The 20,835-nt window shown below is 47.2% G+C and overlaps 5 protein-coding genes and 1 non-coding gene across 6 annotated transcripts; 3 read left to right on the forward strand and 3 right to left on the reverse strand.

The window, feature by feature from the left end:
- Positions 1–206: 206 nt before the first annotated feature.
- Positions 207–4,796, forward strand: FPOAC1_012798 (uncharacterized protein; the record flags this gene model as incomplete). Its single annotated transcript, XM_044857146.1, has 4 exons — positions 207–459; positions 505–1,586; positions 1,631–3,166; positions 3,213–4,796. The coding sequence occupies 4 exons, from the start codon at positions 207–209 to the stop codon at positions 4,794–4,796; spliced, it is 4,455 nt and encodes a 1,484-aa protein (XP_044704459.1).
- Positions 4,797–5,162: 366 nt separating this feature from the next.
- FPOAC1_012799 lies at positions 5,163–5,234 on the reverse strand. The gene has a single exon. It is a non-coding gene; the product is annotated as a tRNA-Thr (tRNA).
- Positions 5,235–5,777: 543 nt separating this feature from the next.
- Positions 5,778–8,196, reverse strand: FPOAC1_012800 (uncharacterized protein; the record flags this gene model as incomplete). Its single annotated transcript, XM_044857147.1, has 2 exons — positions 5,778–8,041; positions 8,091–8,196. The coding sequence occupies 2 exons, from the start codon at positions 8,194–8,196 to the stop codon at positions 5,778–5,780; spliced, it is 2,370 nt and encodes a 789-aa protein (XP_044704460.1).
- Positions 8,197–11,012: 2,816 nt separating this feature from the next.
- Positions 11,013–11,808, forward strand: FPOAC1_012801 (uncharacterized protein; the record flags this gene model as incomplete). The annotated part of the gene is made up of 2 exons (XM_044857148.1): positions 11,013–11,388; positions 11,438–11,808. 2 exons carry the CDS (start codon positions 11,013–11,015, stop codon positions 11,806–11,808), a joined length of 747 nt encoding a protein of 248 aa, XP_044704461.1.
- Positions 11,809–12,114: 306 nt separating this feature from the next.
- Positions 12,115–14,328, forward strand: FPOAC1_012802 (uncharacterized protein; the record flags this gene model as incomplete). The annotated part of the gene is made up of 4 exons (XM_044857149.1): positions 12,115–12,118; positions 12,163–12,357; positions 12,401–13,076; positions 13,125–14,328. 4 exons carry the CDS (start codon positions 12,115–12,117, stop codon positions 14,326–14,328), a joined length of 2,079 nt encoding a protein of 692 aa, XP_044704462.1.
- A 1,741-nt stretch (positions 14,329–16,069) lies between these two features.
- Positions 16,070–20,508, reverse strand: FPOAC1_012803 (uncharacterized protein; the record flags this gene model as incomplete). The annotated part of the gene is made up of 7 exons (XM_044857150.1): positions 16,070–16,890; positions 16,951–17,029; positions 17,128–17,604; positions 17,669–18,031; positions 18,061–18,591; positions 18,662–18,707; positions 19,088–20,508. 7 exons carry the CDS (start codon positions 20,506–20,508, stop codon positions 16,070–16,072), a joined length of 3,738 nt encoding a protein of 1,245 aa, XP_044704463.1.
- Between the last annotated feature and the right edge of the window lie 327 nt (positions 20,509–20,835).

Consider the following 20,835-nt stretch of genomic DNA (forward strand, 5'->3'; position numbering starts at 1 on the left):
TCTGCTTGTGCCAAAAGTCTGCTTGTTTAATGTAATGTTTTGTTGATCACTTGATTGTGGCCTTGTGCTGTTGCCTTGTAGTGCCTTCCGTTTGCCAGCTGTAGCACTGATGCATCTATCCGCTCGTAATTTTGCTTCCATTCTCACCACCCGCTCTTTTTCTTCCTCAATCTTTTTTATCTCCTTCCAACCACACCGACCTCAACATGGATCCCGACTCTACCGACAGCGATGAGGAGGTCGTCCGGTATCGCCTGACCGTGAGGCCTTCAAAGGTTCGAAAGATTACAGAGGAGAAGCGCCAAAACCAACAAGTTCTGGATGACTTTGCCAGAAAAAATTATGCTCAGTGTTCCGAGAAACTCAACCGTGAGGCCACCATCGACGCCCCGCGAGATTATCAGACAGAGCTTTTCGAAAAGGCCAAGGAGAAAAACCTCATCGTGGTTTTACCTACAGGTACTTTCCTTTCTGGCTTGGCACAACACATTCTAATAGGCACAGGCTCTGGTAAAACATTCATCGCCGTCTTGCTGCTACGACATTACCTCCGCGAGGAAGTGGAATCTCGTGCTCTTGGGAATTCGAGAAAGGTGGCCTTTTTCTTGGTAGAAAAAGTAGCCCTCTGTGAGCAACAACATATCGTCCTCAAGAATCATCTCGACGGTCACTCAACTGCCATGTTCACAGGCGACACCCGCGGCCTAAAGAAAGACAAGAACTACTGGGATACTCAATTTGCCACAAACATGGCTGTGGTCTGCACTGCCGACATCTTGCTCGACTGTCTCAACAACGCCTTCATTACCATGGAGCAGATCAATCTCCTCATCTTCGACGAAGCCCATCATGCAAAGAAGAAGCATTCTTACGCAGAAATCATACGACGGTATTATTACTCGACCGACAAGACTAAACGACCTCGTGTTCTAGGAATGACCGCTTCCCCGGTGGATTCCAGAGCCGGAGACGTTGTGGAACAGACACTTGAACTTGAGAAAACCCTTGACAGCGAGATCGCAACACTTTCCGACAAAAACATGAAAGACTTGGCTGAGTTCCAAGTTCATGCTGAAGAGACAGTCAAGTACGACACACTGGGTATACCGGAAGAGACCAAGACGCAGCTTTGGGACTCAATCTCTAAGCTAGTATCGCGAAACAAAGAATTCAAGGCGTCTTTAGACTATACCAAAGAGGCCTCTGCAATCTTAGGGCCCTGGTGTGCGGATCGATACTGGCAACTCTCGATTGACGAAATAGAGATCAAACGACTTGCCGACAGAACTCGCCTGGGATTTTTCGGGACAGGCGAAAAGGTGTTAGCACGAGCGGACAAAGCGGAAGAGACTGTCAGAGAGGTTCAGAAGCTCGTCGCGGATCACGAGTTTGGCACCGTTAGTCCTGAATCGCAGGAATTGTCAGACAAAGTGAAATGTCTACACAAGATCTTGGTTCATGCTTTCACAGCAGATTTCACACAGCGCTGCATCGTCTTTGTTGATCAAAGATATACTGCTTGCCTGCTCTCGGATCTTTATGGCCAGGATTCAATGGCAATTCCCGGCATGAACACTTCATACATGGTAGGTTCTCCTCCACTTTCGACGGCAGTACCTAACCACAGTAGATTGGACACCAATCTAGCGGTACCAACCTTGGCAATATGAGCCTGCGAAAGCAATGTTCGACACTCAAGGACTTCAAGGAAGGTATCACCAACTGCCTCTTTGCAACATCAGTGGCAGAGGAGGGGATCGACGTTCCAGAATGTGATCTTGTTATTCGATTTGACCTCTACAATTCTGTTATTCAGTATGTTCAATCGAAAGGGCGTGCCAGACACAAACTTTCACGGTACATCACCATGTTGGAGGACGGCAACATAAGACAGATCCGCAGTCTGAAGCAAGCAGCGAGGGACGCCACAGCTCTTCGGGAGTTCTGCATGAGACTACCGAGTGAACGAAAACTTCAAGACGATGTGTTCGACGAGGAGACGGAAGAACAGATCAAGAAAATACATTACAATGTGTTCGAGATACCTGACACAGGCGCACGGCTTACATTCCCTTCCAGCCTTCAAATACTGTCTCGGTTCATTTCGTCCCTGGGTACAGCGGAATATGGCTATAGCAAGGCCGAATACTACATCTACAAGGAGGGAACATTTTTCACGGCCGCTGTTAATCTACCGCCCAGTTCCCCCATCATCACCCAAATAGGTTATCCACAACGAAGCAAACTTTTGGCAAAATGTTCTGCGGCTTTTGAGACTTGCATCAAGCTTATCAAAGGTAAACACATCGATCACTATCTTCAGCCCACTTTCGTAAAACGTGCCCACGCAATGCGCAATGCTCGTGTGGGAATCAGCCCAAACAAGAAGGCTGAGCATGACATGCGCCTCAGACCCAACGTTTGGAGCATCCGAGGAGAATGGACACAGTTTTTCCCAACAAAGATTTGTCTTGGAGGTGAGTATGGAGGAGAAGACAGGCCGTTGATTCTTCTTTCTCGAAGGCCACTTCCAGGGCTGCCTTCAATCCCTTTGTTCTTCGGCAACGGACGCTCAGCTATCGTTGAAGTGGCATGTTCTCAAGATCCTTTGGGCATCACGACTAAGGAAGCTGAAGGGTTGACTGCTTTCACATTCAAACTATTTGCCGATATTTTCAGTAAAGAGTTCGAGGCCACTTGTGACCAATTTCCATATCTCCTTGCACCTTCGGTCAGAGATACCAATTCGGACGAAACCCCACGAATCGATTGGGATACTGTCTATTTTGTGAGAGACCACGACAGTCTCGAATGGGAGAATGAGTCCGACGATTTTTTTGTCGACAAGCTTGCTGTTGATCCATATGACGGAGGACGCAAGCTTATACTCAAGGGCATTGACAAATCGAAGAAGCCTTCCGATCCTACACCAGAGGGTGTACCCGAGTCGAGAAGTCGTGCTTATAGGTCTGTGGAACAGACTATCAAGCAGTACAGCAACAGTCTTTTTGCCAAGTCTCGACTAACGGCCCAGTGGCGAGACGATCAACCAGTTGTCAAAGCCGAGCTTCTCTCATTACGACGAAATTTGTTGGATGAGTTTCAAGTTGACGAACAAATCAACAAAGATTGCTTCGTCATTCTGGAGCCTCTCAAGGTGTCTCCTGTAAGTTGGAAGCATATTACAAGATGTACCTATTTAACATACCCAGCTCCCGATGGACGTCGTTTCCATGACACTCAAGTTCCCGGCAATCATTCACAGAATCGATTCTGCTCTGATCGCTCTCGATGCGTGTGAACTTTTCGACCTCTCTATCCCACCAGCACTGGCACTTGAAGCGATGACCAAAGACAGCGACAACACTGAGGATCATGGCAAGCAACAGATCAATTTCCAAGCTGGCATGGGTTCCAACTACGAACGGCTGGAATTTCTTGGAGACTCTTTTCTCAAAATGGCCACAACAATCGCCATTTTCGTACTCAAGCCTAAGAGCAATGAATGCACATACCACGTAGAGCGCATGCTGCTCATCTGCAACAACAATCTATTCAACACGGCCGTGGATTGCAAGCTTCCAGAGTACATACGGTCCTTGGCGTTCGACAGACGAACTTGGTATCCTGATCTCACGCTCAGAAAAGGCAAAGCTCCCAAGACAACAACACGACAAAGGCTAGCCGACAAGAGTATTGCGGATGTTTGTGAAGCTCTGATTGGTGCTGCTTACCTCTCGAGCAAGGATGACAACATGAACATGGCCGTCAAAGCTGTGACACGGATGTGCACCTCAAAGTATCATACCATGCTGGCTTATGACGAGTATTACGCATCTTTCAAGGTCCCAAGTTGGCAGAAAGCCAAGTCAAATGCCAACCAACGTAGACTTGTGCAGATAGTAGCAGATGCTACCGGGTACGAATTCAAGTCTGCTCCGCTACTCCAGAGCGCATTCACGCATCCCTCCTACACCTATTCAGGGGACGTTCCAAACTATCAGCGCCTCGAGTTTTTAGGTGATGCCCTCATCGACATGGCCATCGTCGACCATCTCTACCAAAAGTTTCCCCTCGCGGATCCTCAATGGTTGACTGAGCACAAGATGGCGATGGCCTCGAACCAATTTCTCGGTTGTCTTTGTGTCAAGCTCAATCTTCACCATCATCTTCTTTTCAACACTTCGCAATTTCTCAAGGCAATTCGTGATTATGTGATCGAGCTTGAGATGGCTGAGGAGACAGCTCGCGAAGAAGCAAAAGAAGAAGGAACTCCGATGCGTATGGACTTTTGGATCAACGCGACACCGCCACCAAAAGCGTACGCAGATTCCATCGAGGCACTTATCGGGGCCATGTTTGTGGATTCCGAATTCGACTATTCTGTCGTTGAACGTTTCTTTACCAAGTCCATCTTTCCGTATTTTGAAGACATGTCTCTCTACGACACCTTTGCGAAAAAGCACCCTTACACACGCCTTACCAAGATGATGCAGCAGGAGATTGAGTGTACGCATTTCAGCATGATGTCGAAAATCATTATTCCTGAGGTTGAGCGTGGCATGGCAGTTTTGAAGGAGAATGATGTGATCACGACCTTTCAGGTGCACAAAAAGGTCATCGCGAGTCATATATCAAAGAGTGGACGGTACAGCAAGATTGCTGCTGCAAAGGCGGCACTGAAACTGCTGGAGTCGTACGGTGGAGATGTGGTCGCGATAAAGAAGATGTTGCACTGCGACTGTGATTCCAAAGAGATGAAGATGGAGGACGTGGACCATGGAACGGCTGTCTAGGTTAAGGTGGGAGGAATAGGCCTATCTATAGTGGACATTTCTTATCATACAGCGATTGACAAATAGCGAAAGTATATGATAACTAGTCTATACAATAATGTTGATAGGTATTTCAATTAATTTATATTTCCATTCAATTACAATGCTCCTAAAAAATAAAGTAAAAAGTTGATGTCAGTGATTAATCAAGAACAATGCACAAGTTCTCAGGAACACAAAAGGTTTAGTGACATCCATCTCAACATTATTGATTTCAAGTAAAAAGAAGGTTCAAGATGACCATCATTAGAGTTAGTAACAAAAAAGCATAAAAGGTTAACGTGCGAAAAGAAAAGTGACGAAAAGACAAAAAGACAATGATATCCATGCCTCGACACCGGATTGAACGATGGACCTTCGCATTACGAGTGCGACGCTCTACCACTGAGCTATAGAGGCTGCTAATAACTTAATGTGAATCTATCCTATTTCTCAAACTATATAGTGATATTCACTTCATCGGCTTTTGCATCCCAATGTTCACATCTGCTCCTTGAAGCTCGATTTAATTTCAATTCCATGTTGGTAATTATTCTTGGCGTTGGGCATCTAGGCGTATTATTTCTGTCGCTACGGAAACAGATGTGATTTTCTACATACGTGCAGATCTCACAGGCATTAGACCGGGGGGCATTGTGTCGATGAAACATTTAGTATAACCAGACCTCAGGGACACTTTATTCTCCTTAGACTATGCTTCTTAGACTACTTATTTTTATACCCCAAGACTTAAGAGGTCATTATTTCTGTTACCCACGAGCCAGACAAAAACATTGGTAGAAACAAAAAAAAAGATTGAATTGGTATCGAGGGTGCTATCAAATCCGTGTGTCCAAAATGCTGCCGTACGAAGACGTGCTATCCTAAACGCCAAAATACAGTATACAAAAGAAACCCCCATCAAATGTCGTCGTATCCTATCCTTAAACTCCATTCGCTGGTTCATATCTCATTCAGTGCGTCCTCTACATCAGCCGCACATGCCTCTTCCTCTTCCTTCTGCTGTCGTCTTTTGTTCTTCATCGCTTTGCGAAGCTTCATGGCTGTCTGCATGTCCACCTTGGCATCATCAGCGTCTGTCAGGCCAAGCAGGTCCCAGCCTAGATCACGTATATTGATACCGAGGTCGGCGAGCGAGACGAAACCAGGAGCTGTGGGAGCAGGAGGAACGTCATCTTCCCAGGAATCTGAATCTTGGTCGTCGAGTGTGGATGCTTGGGGGATGCGACGAGGTGTGTTGGTGCGGCTGCGGCCCTGTCGCGATTTTTGTTGTGATCGTTGGGGTGTGGACTTGCTACTTCGTGTGCTAGGTCGTAGAGGGCTCTTTGGTGTTTTGGGTCGTTTGGAAACAACAGGCTCAGCCGGGGTCTGGGGGACAGACGGAGGCTCAATCTCAGCCTTGAAAATAGGAACAGGTTCGAAAAGACCAGGAAGAGCCGCGCCAGTAGTGCCGTAGTGGTCCTTCATTAATAGACCCTCTTCATTGCGACGTTTCTCCTTCCACGCGACAAAAGAGTCGACCGAGTCCTCGCTTGCATCGGAGAGGTAAAGATCTAGGTCAATGCCTTCATTCATGGGATGGCCGAGATCCCGCTCGACTTCCCTCCGTGAAGGGACCAGTGTATCGGCGGAAAAGTCATCATCGCCTGGGTTGAAATAACTGATTTCGTCTGGTGTCTTTTGTTCGTGCTCAGGATAAATTTTAATGGAAGGGGGAAGAGATGCATCGATAGATGTACTTGGGGTGTGTTGGCCCACTGACTTGGGAAATGCGTTGCTAAAGCCAGAGGACATTGTGGATGGTGTGACGCAGGGTTGCGCTCTCCATAGAGATGATGTTCGCACGGGGATGTGCTCGTTGATGTTGTCAAGGCGCTGGCTCCGAGCGCTAGTCATGGTGCGGGTCCGGTTGTATGATTTATTATCCATGGATGAAGAACTCGACGGGCGTGAAGGCTGAGACATGTCGTTGCGGGGGAACGAGAGAGCCAATCCTCCGTGATATGATTCTGGTCGTGCGTTAAGCGAATCGTGACGATCGTAACCATAACTTGATTCAAGGTACGAGGTGGACCTTTGCTCGGACAGTCTGAACCGCGACGGCACGCTTGGACATGGCGCAAAATCCTCTTCATCTTCTTCGACGGTATCGATCTCGACGCGACCAAAACTCCTTGTCCGAGTCTGACCTTCGCTCGTCTTTGGCCTGGATCGCTGTACTGAAGGCGGCGATGCTGGTGGTGATATGGGCGGTAATAGAGTTGGAGGTGACAGGGGTCTCTCATAAGAAAAGCTCGAGATTGACGGGTGTAAGCTCAGGGGTCTTGGTTTTGGACGCTCCTCTTCTTCTTCTTGTGGAGAAGCGAATGCATTGAACGATCTTCTCCGGTCCTGTTTTGACAATGGCGCTGGTTTGAGAGTTTTTATGGGAGACTCGGACCGTTTCTCACGAAGATGTGGTTTGCTGGGTCTCGATAGATCGTTAACAACTGAGCCAGAATATGATCTCCTCCAAGCTGATGAACTACCAGACTTGGACCAATTGTCCCGTTTTGTGCCTGAATCGCCATGCGGAACGCCAGGATAAGGCGCGCAATCATCATCATCTTCTTCTTGTTCGTAGTCATACTCGTTAGTGGGCAATACCAAGCGGTGACTTCCAGAGAGACGGTAGAGTGCTTTTGTAGCGGCGCTTTTAAGGTTCAGACCGTTGTCGCCCAAGTTTCGATCGGCAACGTCTTCTCCGTATTCTCGCACACCAGTGGCTGTAACCCGCGAGCGAAAGTTTGAAGGCTTGAATTCGCCCTGCGCATCCAGAATGTCGACGGACGAATTGCGCTTGTGCTGAAACGAATCAAAGGAACTCTCGCGCCGGTGATGAGTTGGGATGGAGGGTACTGGGGGCAGTCTCTCGGAACGGCCTCGCGCAGGTTTTTCCGGGACGCTCCAGGCTGAATTTGAGCTTCGAATGCTGCGTGATAAAGAAAGTGGTCGCGATGTCAAGATGTCGACCTGGTTTGGTGCAGTGGTTGGTCGTGAGTGGGATATGCCTCGAAATCGCGGGATCATTGGTGGAACAGCGCTCGAGTCATCATCAAAGTCGACATGTCGTGGTGTGCTTGACAGTTGAGCTTGACTGCGTTTCCTGACTGCTCGTTGCAGTTGGTCCAAGACGTTGGGGCCATTTCCAGCGACTGGATATGTTCCTGGATCCTTGTTAGTTTGGTGATCGGGATGGTCTGTTTGCGGACGTACCTTGAATTGGAGGAATTGAAGCTACAGTCGAATGATACTCTTGACCCTTGACAGAAGCCCTCTTCGCATTGGACTTGCGAGCAAAAATATTGCTAAAGAAACCCATGATGACCTTAACCTGCCATATGGCAGGTCGGCATCAAGAGAGGTGTTTGGCTTGTTATGAGGGAAATGGCTTGGACAGCTAAGTAATGGAGAGTAATTAAAAGTGAGTGAAGATGAACATTCCGAGCTGAAATAAAGCAAAGTATGTAATAAGAGAGGGGCGATCCAAGACCAAGAAGAAAAAAGAAAGGTACAAAGGCGTGTCCGTACTTTAGTAGAAACAACTGGAAGCAAGAAAACAAGAGAAGGGAGAGAGACAAGACAGTCTTGACGAGGGACTAACTAATTAATGCAAGCCAAACCTGGGGGGCATTATACTTTTTTGACAAAAAGTGTCACGACCCAAATAAATGGCCCAAGTTCTAGAGTGTCATAGCATCTAATCACTAATGTCCCTGGTTTTAGAGAATCTTCCGTGCAAGCTTCCTTTCTAACAAGATCCTTGACTGTAAACGGACAAGAGGCTTGGGAAATGGAGACAGGAACAGGGGGTAAGGAAGCTAGCAATGACGCCAACCGAAGGGACAGAGGCCCGCTCTCAGATGCGAGTGTACTAAAAAGGAGATGGAGACAGGTCATAGATACGTTACAGTAATATCTGTGCGTTTTGATAGCCAAGATCTGAAAAACTCCTTTCTTTTTTTTTGATGGTATTCAATTCATTCTCATCTCTAATTCCTCTCTACTGAGACATTTTCCTTTGTCTCAAGATGATCGAATCACAACCAAAAGATGGCCAATTGTCTGCCCCAGGATTCGGATCAGGGGGCGTTTGACTTGCAGCCATCAATGGACCACTCATCAACGGACAGGGACCCCCCCCTGAACTTTATATGGTGTCTCCTCCCTGGAACAACGCCCAAACTGATCAATGCAGGGACCACAACAGTCAATGCTCAGGGGCGTTAATGAATGTCTGAGTGCCACGGGGACGGGAATGCTGTGCGCACGGCATGGCATTTTTGGTTGAAGAGACATAGGTAGCAAACTAACCATGGCCAAAGGGAGGAGAGACATAAAAAAAGAGAGGTTGCCTCTGTTTGTCTCAATGTTTTGCGACATTTAAACTGCAACCGTTTAACCGACTGACGCCATCTTGAGAGTTTTGAAACGGCGTGGCGACATTCTAAATCGAGTTTGACCAAACAAGGGTCGTTTTTGGGCCACACAACAATAAGCATGAAGCAAATACATACATACATAATATGTAGATGAGATATGATATGACTGAATGCGTCAGCTATATCTTCTCCGGCTTATAGTCGCCGTGTTTCCGATTCTACGTGGAGAATTAGTAAAACATCCCTCTCCATAATACGGCATTGACGACACGACACATAGGCGAGTCCAGCTACTTGGGTTCGGGAATGCGAGATTTTTCAAGGGGGGGAAAATGAAAGAATGGGTATCTCCGTTGTGGGTTTATGTACATAGTACAGAGTATACATCGTGACTTTTACAAGGCTGACCCTTACCGTTCTACAAGGGACGGATCATGTAGATGTTGTACTGTTTAAGTAAGCGAAACGAAAGGATGGATTGTCCGAGACAAAGAGAATTGTATTAGTCGGCATCCACAAGTCATTGGATGGATCGGTTACAACGACCACCACAATGGACAGGGCCATTTGGGTTACATTTACACAGGAACGGGCCGCTACTGATGAGCCTGATGATACGGTATCTTTGTGTTATAAATTGCCATGTGGTATTGTATCATGTTTGTGTTATGTTTGTGTTCATGCTGATGATGCTGAGTAACATTTGCAATACCAAGCGGTAAGCACACAGTAGGCAGCTGATCCTCATTTTGATACTCTGTACTGGCGTGTAGTACCAGAAAATTGACCGGCCGGTACGAGCATAAGAGACGAAATTACCAGGTCAGCTTGTGCTCCTTATGCTACAATTCTCAGACTACTTGTTTTTTTTTTTTGCATCCCAAGACTTGGGGCTACAACTCTTTTGCTATCCAAGCCCGGCTCCCCGATGGTCACGGACAAGACTGATCGATTGGTTGTCGTCAATGTAGCATAAAAGGATTAGAAAAGAAACTTGAGCGATGAGATCTATCATATTTGTTTCTTTTCTTTTTTGTATCCGATAAATACACAACGTTTCATGTTTCCCATCTTGTTTATAGAAAATGCAACATTAGCTTTTGCTTTTGTTTTTTTATCGCGATTCAAGACAAATCCGTTTCCGGTCCGACACGATGATGATGCTTGTCATATTAAACCAAAAAAAAAGTACCAAACTAACGGAAACTAAAAATGGCAATTAAGATCACGGCGTTGATCAAGCCGCTAAAGAAAATCAATCTCAGGAGAATGGGATCAGCGGTCAATGCGATGCGATGATGATTCTCCGTCGATTGTTCCTGGACCAAACTTTGACGCGATTGGCGAGGCTAGTTGATTAAGTACCGAGTAGTCGATTTGGTGGTGAGATTACCCTATAGCGATTGTCAGAGCTGGTTGAGTGGGAGATTGTGAAAGACGTTGTGGGAATTCTTGTTCGATTCATGAGATTGTAACTCTCTATAAGCGCAGATCAATTAAATTTACAATGGAGAGTGTCGCACTAGGTCTACTATGTATTGTGCCTGAGGTGTGAGGTAGTAATTCTGTGTGCACGTTGGTAAAGTCTTTCTTTTGATGAAGCGAAGCGACGTCATCATTATAGCCCCGCCATCGGCGTGGGGTTCACGCTCATCCGCATCAGTTGTAGGTAGCTTCAATCATCTAAATCATCACCACCATCATCAATACCATACCTCTACCATATACCTAGAAACCTTCCTGAGAAAAAGTCGAGATGTCTTTGACAACAGATCCCGACCCTTCCGGTGGCTGCCCGGCCTTTATCCCTCTCGAAGCGAACCCGCAGCTCATGACTACCCTCATCCATAAGCTCGGTGTCTCTGACGCTCTCGAGATCCACGACGTATACTCCCTGACCGAGCCAGACCTCCTGGCCTTCATCCCGCGTCCTGCGCTCGCTCTTTTGCTCGTATTCCCCATCAGTGCCGTGTACGAGAGTCAACGCATGGCCGAAGACAGCTTGGTCGATGAATACAAGGGCAAGGGAGACACGGAACCCGTCTTGTGGTGGCCCCAGACCATCAGAAATGCTTGTGGTCTTATGGGACTGCTGCACGCTGTCACGAATGGAAACGCGAGAAACTTTATCGGTGCGTTTGCACCTGTTTGGATACGAGAATGAACGCTGACATCCGACAGAGGAGGGCTCTACCCTCGATAATGTCATCAAGAAGAGCATGCCTCTCGATCCTCACGGTCGCGCAAAGGTTCTCGAATCAACACCCGAGCTGGCGACCGCTCATAAAGAGGCTGCTACCCAAGGCGACACGCCCGCACCTGCAGCCGAGGACGACATCGAGCTGCACTACGTTTGCTTTGCCAAGGGAACGGATAACGGACTTTGGGAACTGGATGGACGACGAAAGGGACCCATTCGACGAGGTGACCTGGATGAGAATGAAGACGTGCTTAGTTCCAAGGGTTTGGCACTAGGTGCGCTCAAGTTCCTGGAAAGGGAGGGTGCGGATTTGAGGTTTAGTGCTGTCGCGCTGGCTGGATCTGTTGATTAGACTGAACAAGATACCCAAGATACGAAGAGACAGTTGGAGATTCGCATTTCTTTGGTCTCAATAATTACAGTCTCAATCCCAATTGTGGTCACGACGATTCAACGTGGATACTCGCAGCCCGGATTGGACTGATAGGCTGGCGTGGAGATAGCGTGCTTGGGTTATTAGAGCTGAAATGTACAAGGCAGATTTGAAGCCACATCTGGCTCAGCTCCCCACTCCAAGGCAGCGACTTTCTGATAGGTATATAACTATCCATCTGATCAGAGATAACCTGTTTCCACTTCAATCAAACCATTAAACATCATGAGTAAGTGTGCATTCGCATCGCAGGAACGAATGCTAACTATACAGGAATCGCTCGTTGGCTATTGAAAAGAGGCACTGAACATGTCGGCCTGGTGCTAGGGAACGATGCATCTGGAAAGACGACGTTTCTATACAACCTGTTATTTGGAGAAATTGTACAGACAATTCCGACTATCGGCTTCAATGTAGAGACATTGGAATATCCAGATGGAGACAAAATCACCCTATGGGATATCGGAGGTATGTTCAATCCCATGACTCCTAAACGTGTCTAACATCTTAGGATGTGACATGATCCGACCTCTTACTCGACATTACATGCTCAATGATCGCTTCATCATCTTTATCCAAAGCTGTGAAGACTTGGAGCCCGACCGGGTCGAGTTTTCTTTGGAGTATCTACGCATGGCGATGGGAATGATGGAGAGCTTTGGGGCGAAGAATATGTTTATCCTATTCAATAAGCAGGATCATCTCTCACCAGAGGAAGCAACCAAAGTCGTCAAAGATCTCAAGTCCCAGATTGAGAAAGAAATCAAGCCTTATGAGAACAAGCTGGACATCAGGATATTAGAATATCCCGGTCTGAGCGCGCTGCACGGCACACATCTATATACCGCCATGGAAGAGATCAGAACGACTCTGAAACATGGAAAACCAACTCAGAATATCAGAGCTGAGATTGAACAGAGGGAGAAAGGCCCGAGTAAAGATGAACTCATCAATCGAATCAGACAAGAAAATGCTCAAAGTGTCGACGCGCAAACGTTTTGGAAGAGTTTCCTGGACGGCGGTCTTGAGTCATGGGATCATTACACCCATCTCCGAGCAGGTTTCTTCGTTATGCGCGATTGCTTCGCCAGAGGACTGGGCCTTTTGGATTGCGCTGACGAGTTTATGGCCCATTTGGATCGACTGAGGGAGGGCAATCCTGAGAGATTTCGCAATACTGCGCATAGGTATATATTTATCCCGTCTTCTGATATCTCCATCACTAAACTTTACAGGACAATGACCATATTTTGGCTGCACCAGATTCAGGTCGCTGCCATCGAGTATCAAGCAAATAAAGCATCAGAAAAATTCCCCGAGCAGGAAGAGTACGCAGACATTGTCTTTTCAGCGCCCCATCTTATGAACTCTGGTCTATGGAGGGCGTATTACACCAAAGACTTACTCTTTACGCCTCAAGCCAAGGAAGATTGGCATCTTCCGGATATCCAACCTCTGCCTACAATCAGCCAAGTCACTGAACGACCGCAACAGCAGATGGCCGGTAACGATACTGATCGACTACCTCGGTTCGCCTTTTCCGTTGTTCAAAAGACGTTGTCGTCTAAACTCAGACGTGGAGGAATCGTAAAGCAAGCCCTTGAAGCTTTGCAGTCATCTACCATGCGCCTTCGCGCTTCAGACTCTTCAATTCCTCCATACTCTGAGACACAGGCATATTTCTGGATTCAGATTATTCACGCCTACCTTGGGTCTTTACAAGTGCAAGACTCTTCTCGTGAAAGCCGTTTCAGCGGATCACCTACAAGTCTAACCTTTGAAGCCTTCAAATCTCTGTTTGGCATAACAGGCGACGAGTGGCGTCAGTACTATTCGCAATCTGTATGGGAGAGTATCCCAGCCCGAATGAGTTTCATGAATCCCGATAAGAAAGCTCTACCGAATGTCTTTGGTATGCCTTCGCAGGCGAGGATGGATCTCGCTCGTTCACAAATGGTCAACGCGATAAGTCATCGTTTCGATAAACCTCCCGGCTTGCCAACTCGTGAAGATCTGGACTTCCTAGCAGCTGTGTTAATCGATGAAGCGAAGCTAATACCCGAGTCCGAGCTCAACGTGGCTAGTCACGCAAGTCTATTGCGCTTTACCTTTAATCGTCTTTCCGAGAAAAAAGAACCTGGCGTTGGCGGAGCAAAGAAAAGTCCTACTTCGCTTGCCTCGTCCACAGCGCTGGAGGTTTCTCAAAGGGTTGGTTTGACGCAGGGTATGTTTTGGGTGCAAAGAGTCCAGATTGAGTTGGCTAGAAACAAACATGTCAAAGGTTTCGACGAGTTTGTCAGAGAAAATTCGTACTTGGCGTTTGAGGATCTGCCGTTTGTGTATTACTCGCCTCAACTGTGGGAGAGTGCTGAGGCGAGGGGGGCTTATGTGCCGCCTGATAGACGGACGGTTTCTAGTATTGTTGCAGGAAAGATTTGAGGATTTTTCTTTTTTTTTTTTACTCTACGCCGAAGCCCGAGTCTTCTCAAAGCTGTCTCAAGTTTAAAACTGAAGGATCTATACAGATCAAGAACCTAATATATCAAACCTAACTTTTTCTCAATAACTAACTTTCCCAACAAGACTGTGACTGGCACAGCAACACTGTAGTTTTGCATCATATACACAGTAAATTGTCTCTGCTTCCTTCCGTCTTTGCTAACCACTTCTCGGAGAATTGCTAATTAGGATTTTTAACCCGTAGGCAAGGTTTAACCACAGCTGAGAATTTATTTGTCTTGGGAGGCTCGATTTTTGCAAAAAAGGCGTACTCAACAAAACTACACTTTCAATCACACAATGCTGATTTTAAACCTTGTGCAGCTGAGAATTTATCTTGGGAGGCTAGATTTTTGCAAAGGCGTACTCAACAAACTACACTTTCAATCACACAATGCTGATTTTAAACCTTGTGCAGCATTAAACCGAGCTCAACGAGGCGTCTTCATACAGTATGAGATATAGTATCAATATATCGAAATACACTGTGACTTTCCGCATGTATAAATTGCATCTGAATCCCCTCCACTTCTTTCTCTCTGTCCATATCCGACGTCGGTTGTAGTATCGAATAGTTGACCTATGATGAGCACTTGGCATCAGAGAGAAAGTTCTTCTACACTTGAACATGATGTATCCATGAACTGAGGTCATAGAATATTTTGGTCGTTTTTAGCCAAGTTGGCAAGTGCCAATAGATCACTTGGTTATATTGCGTTACTGTCCTTACTATTGTTGATACTGTTGTATTATCGTTGAATTTCCCAGCTTACGGCTTCATTTGATACAAGCCAGACATTTAGATATTATCGTCAATCATCAGTCAGCGTTTTCCAGCCAGACAGGAAAGCCCGCAGCACGATAGACGCCGGCGTCTAACCCAGCTCACTCCCTGATTCTCGCATGTATTCCGCTTACCTATGCCTTTGCATCACATTTTGTATTATAGGTCTGGACGCATCATACCCAAGTTTGGTTATATTGATCTGAGGTTGGCCGTGCCAGTTAACATTAGAGTAGGGCCTCTCCTTGATCGGGGAACCACCATCATTAGGACATTCGGAGGCTTGCCGCGCTATCGATGGCGGGGTCGTGCCAAGGGAACCGCTGGTCTGGATTCTCTGGAATGATAGTGCGGGACCTACAGAGGAATCAATATTTCCCAAAGTTGCAGTAGCTGGGTTCAAAGGAGAGCTGAAGTACATGGCTGCATGACGTCCGGTCAGTACAAAAAGGCAGCCAACGACCTGCAGTGTTCACATCTTCTTCTCCATCAACTCATCATTTAAGCTCAGATCCATCATCTAACACATCTCACTATCACCTCCAGTCTTCTCGCACTGGAACGATGATAGCAACGGATGGTTCAGGGTCGTGGAAGGGGGCGTGGGCAGCTCCACGGTCAAGATCGAGTTTTCGTCGTACAAGACCCGAGGATGTGATTGGAGTGCCGAGGCATGGTCGATTTGAGGCCATCCATCCAAGCTCTTCTTCTGCATTTAAAACATTCATGTATCTTCGACGTGAGTGCTCTGTAGCTGCTGATCGAGTTCATCGCTAGTGAAAAGCTTCTCATACCTTTTTGCCCACTTCGAGTGCCTCTCTACATCCTGCCAGAGATTAAACAGCCACAAAGGTGTGACACATGCCCTACCTATGTCTCATACCGTACTGCGGTCTATCAAGCAGCCTTTGCAAGCTCATGCTTAACCCATCCTACCAACCCCCCCTTTGCTATAATCTCCTGTAGATTTTCAGGAAACTCTCCTACTTTCTCCTCCCAGCGTTCCCCATTGTCTCCCTCCTGTATCTCAACAGTGCTCTTGGCAATATCCCAAGTCAGGGTCCAGCCTGTACGCCGGGTAGGCGTCTTGTTTTCTGAAAAGACAGTACGAAGACGCTCCACCAAACGTGGCAATTCTAGACAAGGCAGTGCATTATTAATGCCGTTCCGGACAAAAATGTTGGAGAAGCTGCCCGCCACAACAAGTGGGATATCCCTAGCCAGAAGAGCTGTTGCGGCTTGCTCTCGAGATGAGCCACACCCAAAATTGAACCCCGAGACGAAGATATCGTTAGGCTTTGCGATTGATCTGAACTCAGGGTCATAATTCTCCAAGCAGACTTTTGCCATGTCTTCTCTCGTCATATCGTCCTGATAAGTGAATTTACCAGCATATATGTTATCAGTATCCAGATTATCAGCATCAGCAAAGACAATTTCACCGCTTATCCTGCTTGGGAAGCCTGGGAGGATGTTCGTGGCTACTTGAGGAGCATCATCGCCTGTAGGGATAGTAGTCTGAACCCTGTCGATGAGAGACTCGAGCTGCTCGAGGGCAGTGCCGAGTCCGTTTTCGATAGTTGCAGGTTTTCCGGTACCGTAACCGTACTCTACGCCAGTGTAATTCTCCGGCACTTCGTAAACGCCAGGACCTGAGAGAACGCCGTTGAGGACACTCGCAGCTACAACCTCTGGGCTACTAAGGTACGCATGAGCAACTTCTCACTGTCAGTCCTCTGAAGTGCTACATAGACAATTGAAATAGGAGGAGAACCCACGTCTTGACCCGAGTCGGCCCTTGAAGTTGCGATTTGATGCCGAGACTCCAGTCTCGCCATCCTCGAGTAGACCCGTGCCCTAAATCAAAGTTTAGCATAGATTCCGCACGGAATCCCACATGGGGAGCAGTGGCTACTTGCCAGTCCGATACATGGGCCACATGAAGGTGGAAGCACGGTAGCTCCAGCCTCAATCAAGGTCTGCCAGCTGCCCTCATCCTCAGCTATAGCCTGCTCTCTGGCCGAAGCTGCTGCAATATATAGCTTAACACCGTCTGCAATTTTAGGAATCCTACCACCGTTTGACTCGGCGGCAGCTTGGAACACCTCAGCTGCGGCCTTCAGATCTGAGCTTCGTGAGTTAGTACAGCTTACAATATACCCCTTATCTACCTTGATGTTTTTTGCAGCGAGGTCATGCAGTGGTGTTGAGATTTTAACCGAGTTAGGTCCAGAGATATAAGGCGAGAGAGTAGAGAGGTTGAGGTAGAGTTTCTTTGCATAGTGGGCTCCAGGATCAGCTCGGGGAGGGTTGGCAAAGAGTTCATCAACCATTTCGTGGGTAATTCGTTGTTGAGTTGTTTGATCAACTAGCATTGCTGCCTCTGTAGCCTTGTATCGGAGCCAGCGTTCTAGAGTCGCATCTATCGGAAACTATAGGAATGCTGATTAGCCAGGCTTGTAGAGACAGAGGGTGTAACACAAACAGGTGCCATACCATTGCGGATGTTGCAGACCATTCAGTCGACATGTTACTGATTGTCAGTCTGTCGTCCATAGGGATACTAGCTATGGTTTCTTCGGATCCAATAAATTCAACGCTGTGGTTGAGCACATCCTGTGGGAAGAGCCCACAAAGCGCAATAATGACATCTTTCCCGCGAACGCCTGGGGGTAGTGTGCCTAGAAGATTCACTTGGACGACTGGGGGACACTGGAACCAACTCTTCCCAGTAGCAAATATGCCAGCCGCGTCGGTCCTGACCAAGGCCACTCCCAAGCTTCCCAGAGCTCCGTACATGTTACTGTGGCTGTCAGATCCAACGCACAAGCTTCCTGGCCAAACAAAAAGTTCTTCAACCTATGCATCAGTTAGCAAACTAAAGGTACTTGGTACGAATCTGACGCAGAGGAGCTTGCCATGATTTGGTGGCCAATCCCATGACCTGCGCCATAAAACTTGACATCATGCTTCTTGGCAAACTCTTGTATCTGGTGATATTTCTTCAGATTGCTGGGACTCTTGTTCTGTATATCATGATCGAGCGCAAAGACGAGCTGAGTAGGATCCTTGATCTTGGTGGCACCCGTGGACATGAATCTCATGGCCACAGGCCAGGTATTATCGTGCGTTAGGCATCTGTGAGGTTGAATCTGGACGTAGTCACCACTTCGGACAACCTTTCCCTTTGGAAGATCGACGGAATAACGTTGAAGGATCTTCTCGGTCAGCGTTTGCGGCGTTGTAACTTTCTTCTCAGGAACAATGTTAGGCCGCGCTGGCCCTTGGATGTTTGAACGAAAGGCGGACGCAGTTGTTGAGGAATAGCGAAACGTGGACTGGTTGTATTGGGTGCGCTTGAAGCTTTGGCGAAGGCTCACATGAATGAGCGATCGAGCCAATGGGATGCCAGCGACGAGCTGTGAGAGATCAGTGTCTGCTAGATATAAAACCTTTAATATTGAATCAAGAGGAGGAGGTACCGCCTACAGCTCTGTAAGACATGATTGATATGCGCAGCGTAGAGCGCAGCTCCCTGTCGATAATTAGTATCGTAGACGGAATGAAGAAGAGATCAATAAAATAAAAGGTATTAACAATGAGCACTTACTGGTGGGGCAGTTGCCGATATCGGAACACCGCGCATGCGGACCAGGTTGCCGGACCAATTGTTGGGTGAATATTAAAAATAGGTATTAACTATGTTATATCTTTTTTTATTATATTGATTGCCTACTTTATATACCTGTTACTAAAAAGTAATTCTCATTAGTATGTGGTACTTTAAAACCAGGGTTGAATATATCCCGCCTAACGCCTCCTTCCCAAGGATATATTACGTCTGGATGTGCAGTAAAAGGGTTTTCCCCTTCCCCGTAGATGAACGAATAGACAAGGTCGTCAATCTCGACATACCATCCGTCCTTATCTCCTTCGCCCTGTGCTGACCCAGGAGCGATCATGTGTATCATGGGTCTTTCTTCGACAGGCCTTGACCGCCAGTCAAGGACATCACGCATACTATGCAGCAACTCTCTGGTTCGATGAGTCAAACTTCCCCATGCCAAGTTACTCAACTCGACGGATCGTAAAGTTCGTGGTAAAGCGGAAAGAAGCTCCATAAAGTCATCGATCTGTACAAACATTTGAGAGATTCCGAAATGGCGGAGCCGTGGCCACTGATCAATTGGAAAGACAGTCCGAAGTGGGAAGACATATCTCTCGATCTTTTCCCAATCAAGCTGTTCACTTGATCCACCGTTAATCTCCATAGTACTGCGCAAGCACATATGCTCGAGATCTTTAGCTTGAGCCAAAGCATCGTGCAAAAGTCCGCTCTTGTATGACTTCCAGTCCTTGCATTCGAGGAGGCCCGTGAAAAGGTCAAGGTTAAGGTAACGGAAGCCAGGACGCTTTAGCAAGGTTACCAGATCGTCATACTCAACGCAGCGTTTATCAAAGATGCGACAGTTCAGTCCGCTTCCAACCTCATTGCCCCCGATATGAAGTTCGGTGATATGGTGATCGTCATGCTCCGCCAGGGTTCGAGCCACTACCCGATAGCCACGCCATTTAGCCCTGTAGGCCTCAGCAGTACAATCAGGACCATACACCTCCTGATAGGGTCTGTCATTCTTTGCCACCCACGGGAGCACATCGAGTCGCTCCGACAGCTCTTCAGTAAACCCAGGCCATGCTGTCGGCATAGGGTAATCAAAACCGCGAGGAAACGCTCTGATCATAGGTGTCCTATAGAGCGGGTTTCGTATTCTCCCATGCGTCGAAGGTGTAATAGTTATGCGCTTGAGCGAGGGCAATTGCTGCAAGCCATACTTGAAAGCCTCAATATCCGCATCCGATGCAAGAACCTGGCGCTGATCTTCGAGTAGTAGTTTATAATAGGCCCAGGACTCTTCAATAGACATAAGATAATCAGGAAGATGACGAGAGCCTGGATCTATATAATCAGAGCGCCACTTTCTAAACCAATGGGGACACCCATTATCGGTTACGATATCATCTGGGTCGACGTCGTCTTCTTCATACTCATCTCGATCTTCCTCTAGGTCTGGTTTTGTGGTCAAGCGTGCGTCATCCCATACAATCTCAGTGACTTGGTGGCGGATAATCTCATCATCTGCAATTGCTCGGAATACTTTGAGATTGAGAGAGTTGGCTGAGATGAAAACGCGGTCAAAGCTCAAAGGGATAAGCTTTGCCATTGCCGAGCATGTTGCGCGTAGATTCTTCACATCGTCGCTTTTCAGATGCGCATAGATTTCATCGCGTAATTCTTTCGGCAGCTTGGGAAGGATAAAAGGCTTTGGGGAAGACATGTTTGCTGAAATGATGTTGCGGAGATGGTGCACTTAGACGTGAGCGTTGACGCTATATTTATGTCTTTTATCCACAGGTGGGTACCGTATTGCCAACATATAGGAGTCTGAACATTCGTCCAACACTCTAGGCAGCAGCGTCGACGCGAAGTTATATACCGCTACGAGACACCAAAGCCCATATAACAGCTCTCACTTCAACAGATACTACGAAAGGAAACAAAAGACAACCAACCTTGGACAACCCTTCCAGTCAAATCTTTGACCATCCCCGCAATCTACTTGTCGATAATTTTATTGATTCCACTTATCTTGAATGCATCCCTC

This window comes from Fusarium poae, chromosome 4, assembly GCF_019609905.1.
Source record: "Fusarium poae strain DAOMC 252244 chromosome 4, whole genome shotgun sequence".
Taxonomy (NCBI): Eukaryota; Fungi; Ascomycota; class Sordariomycetes; order Hypocreales; family Nectriaceae; genus Fusarium; species Fusarium poae.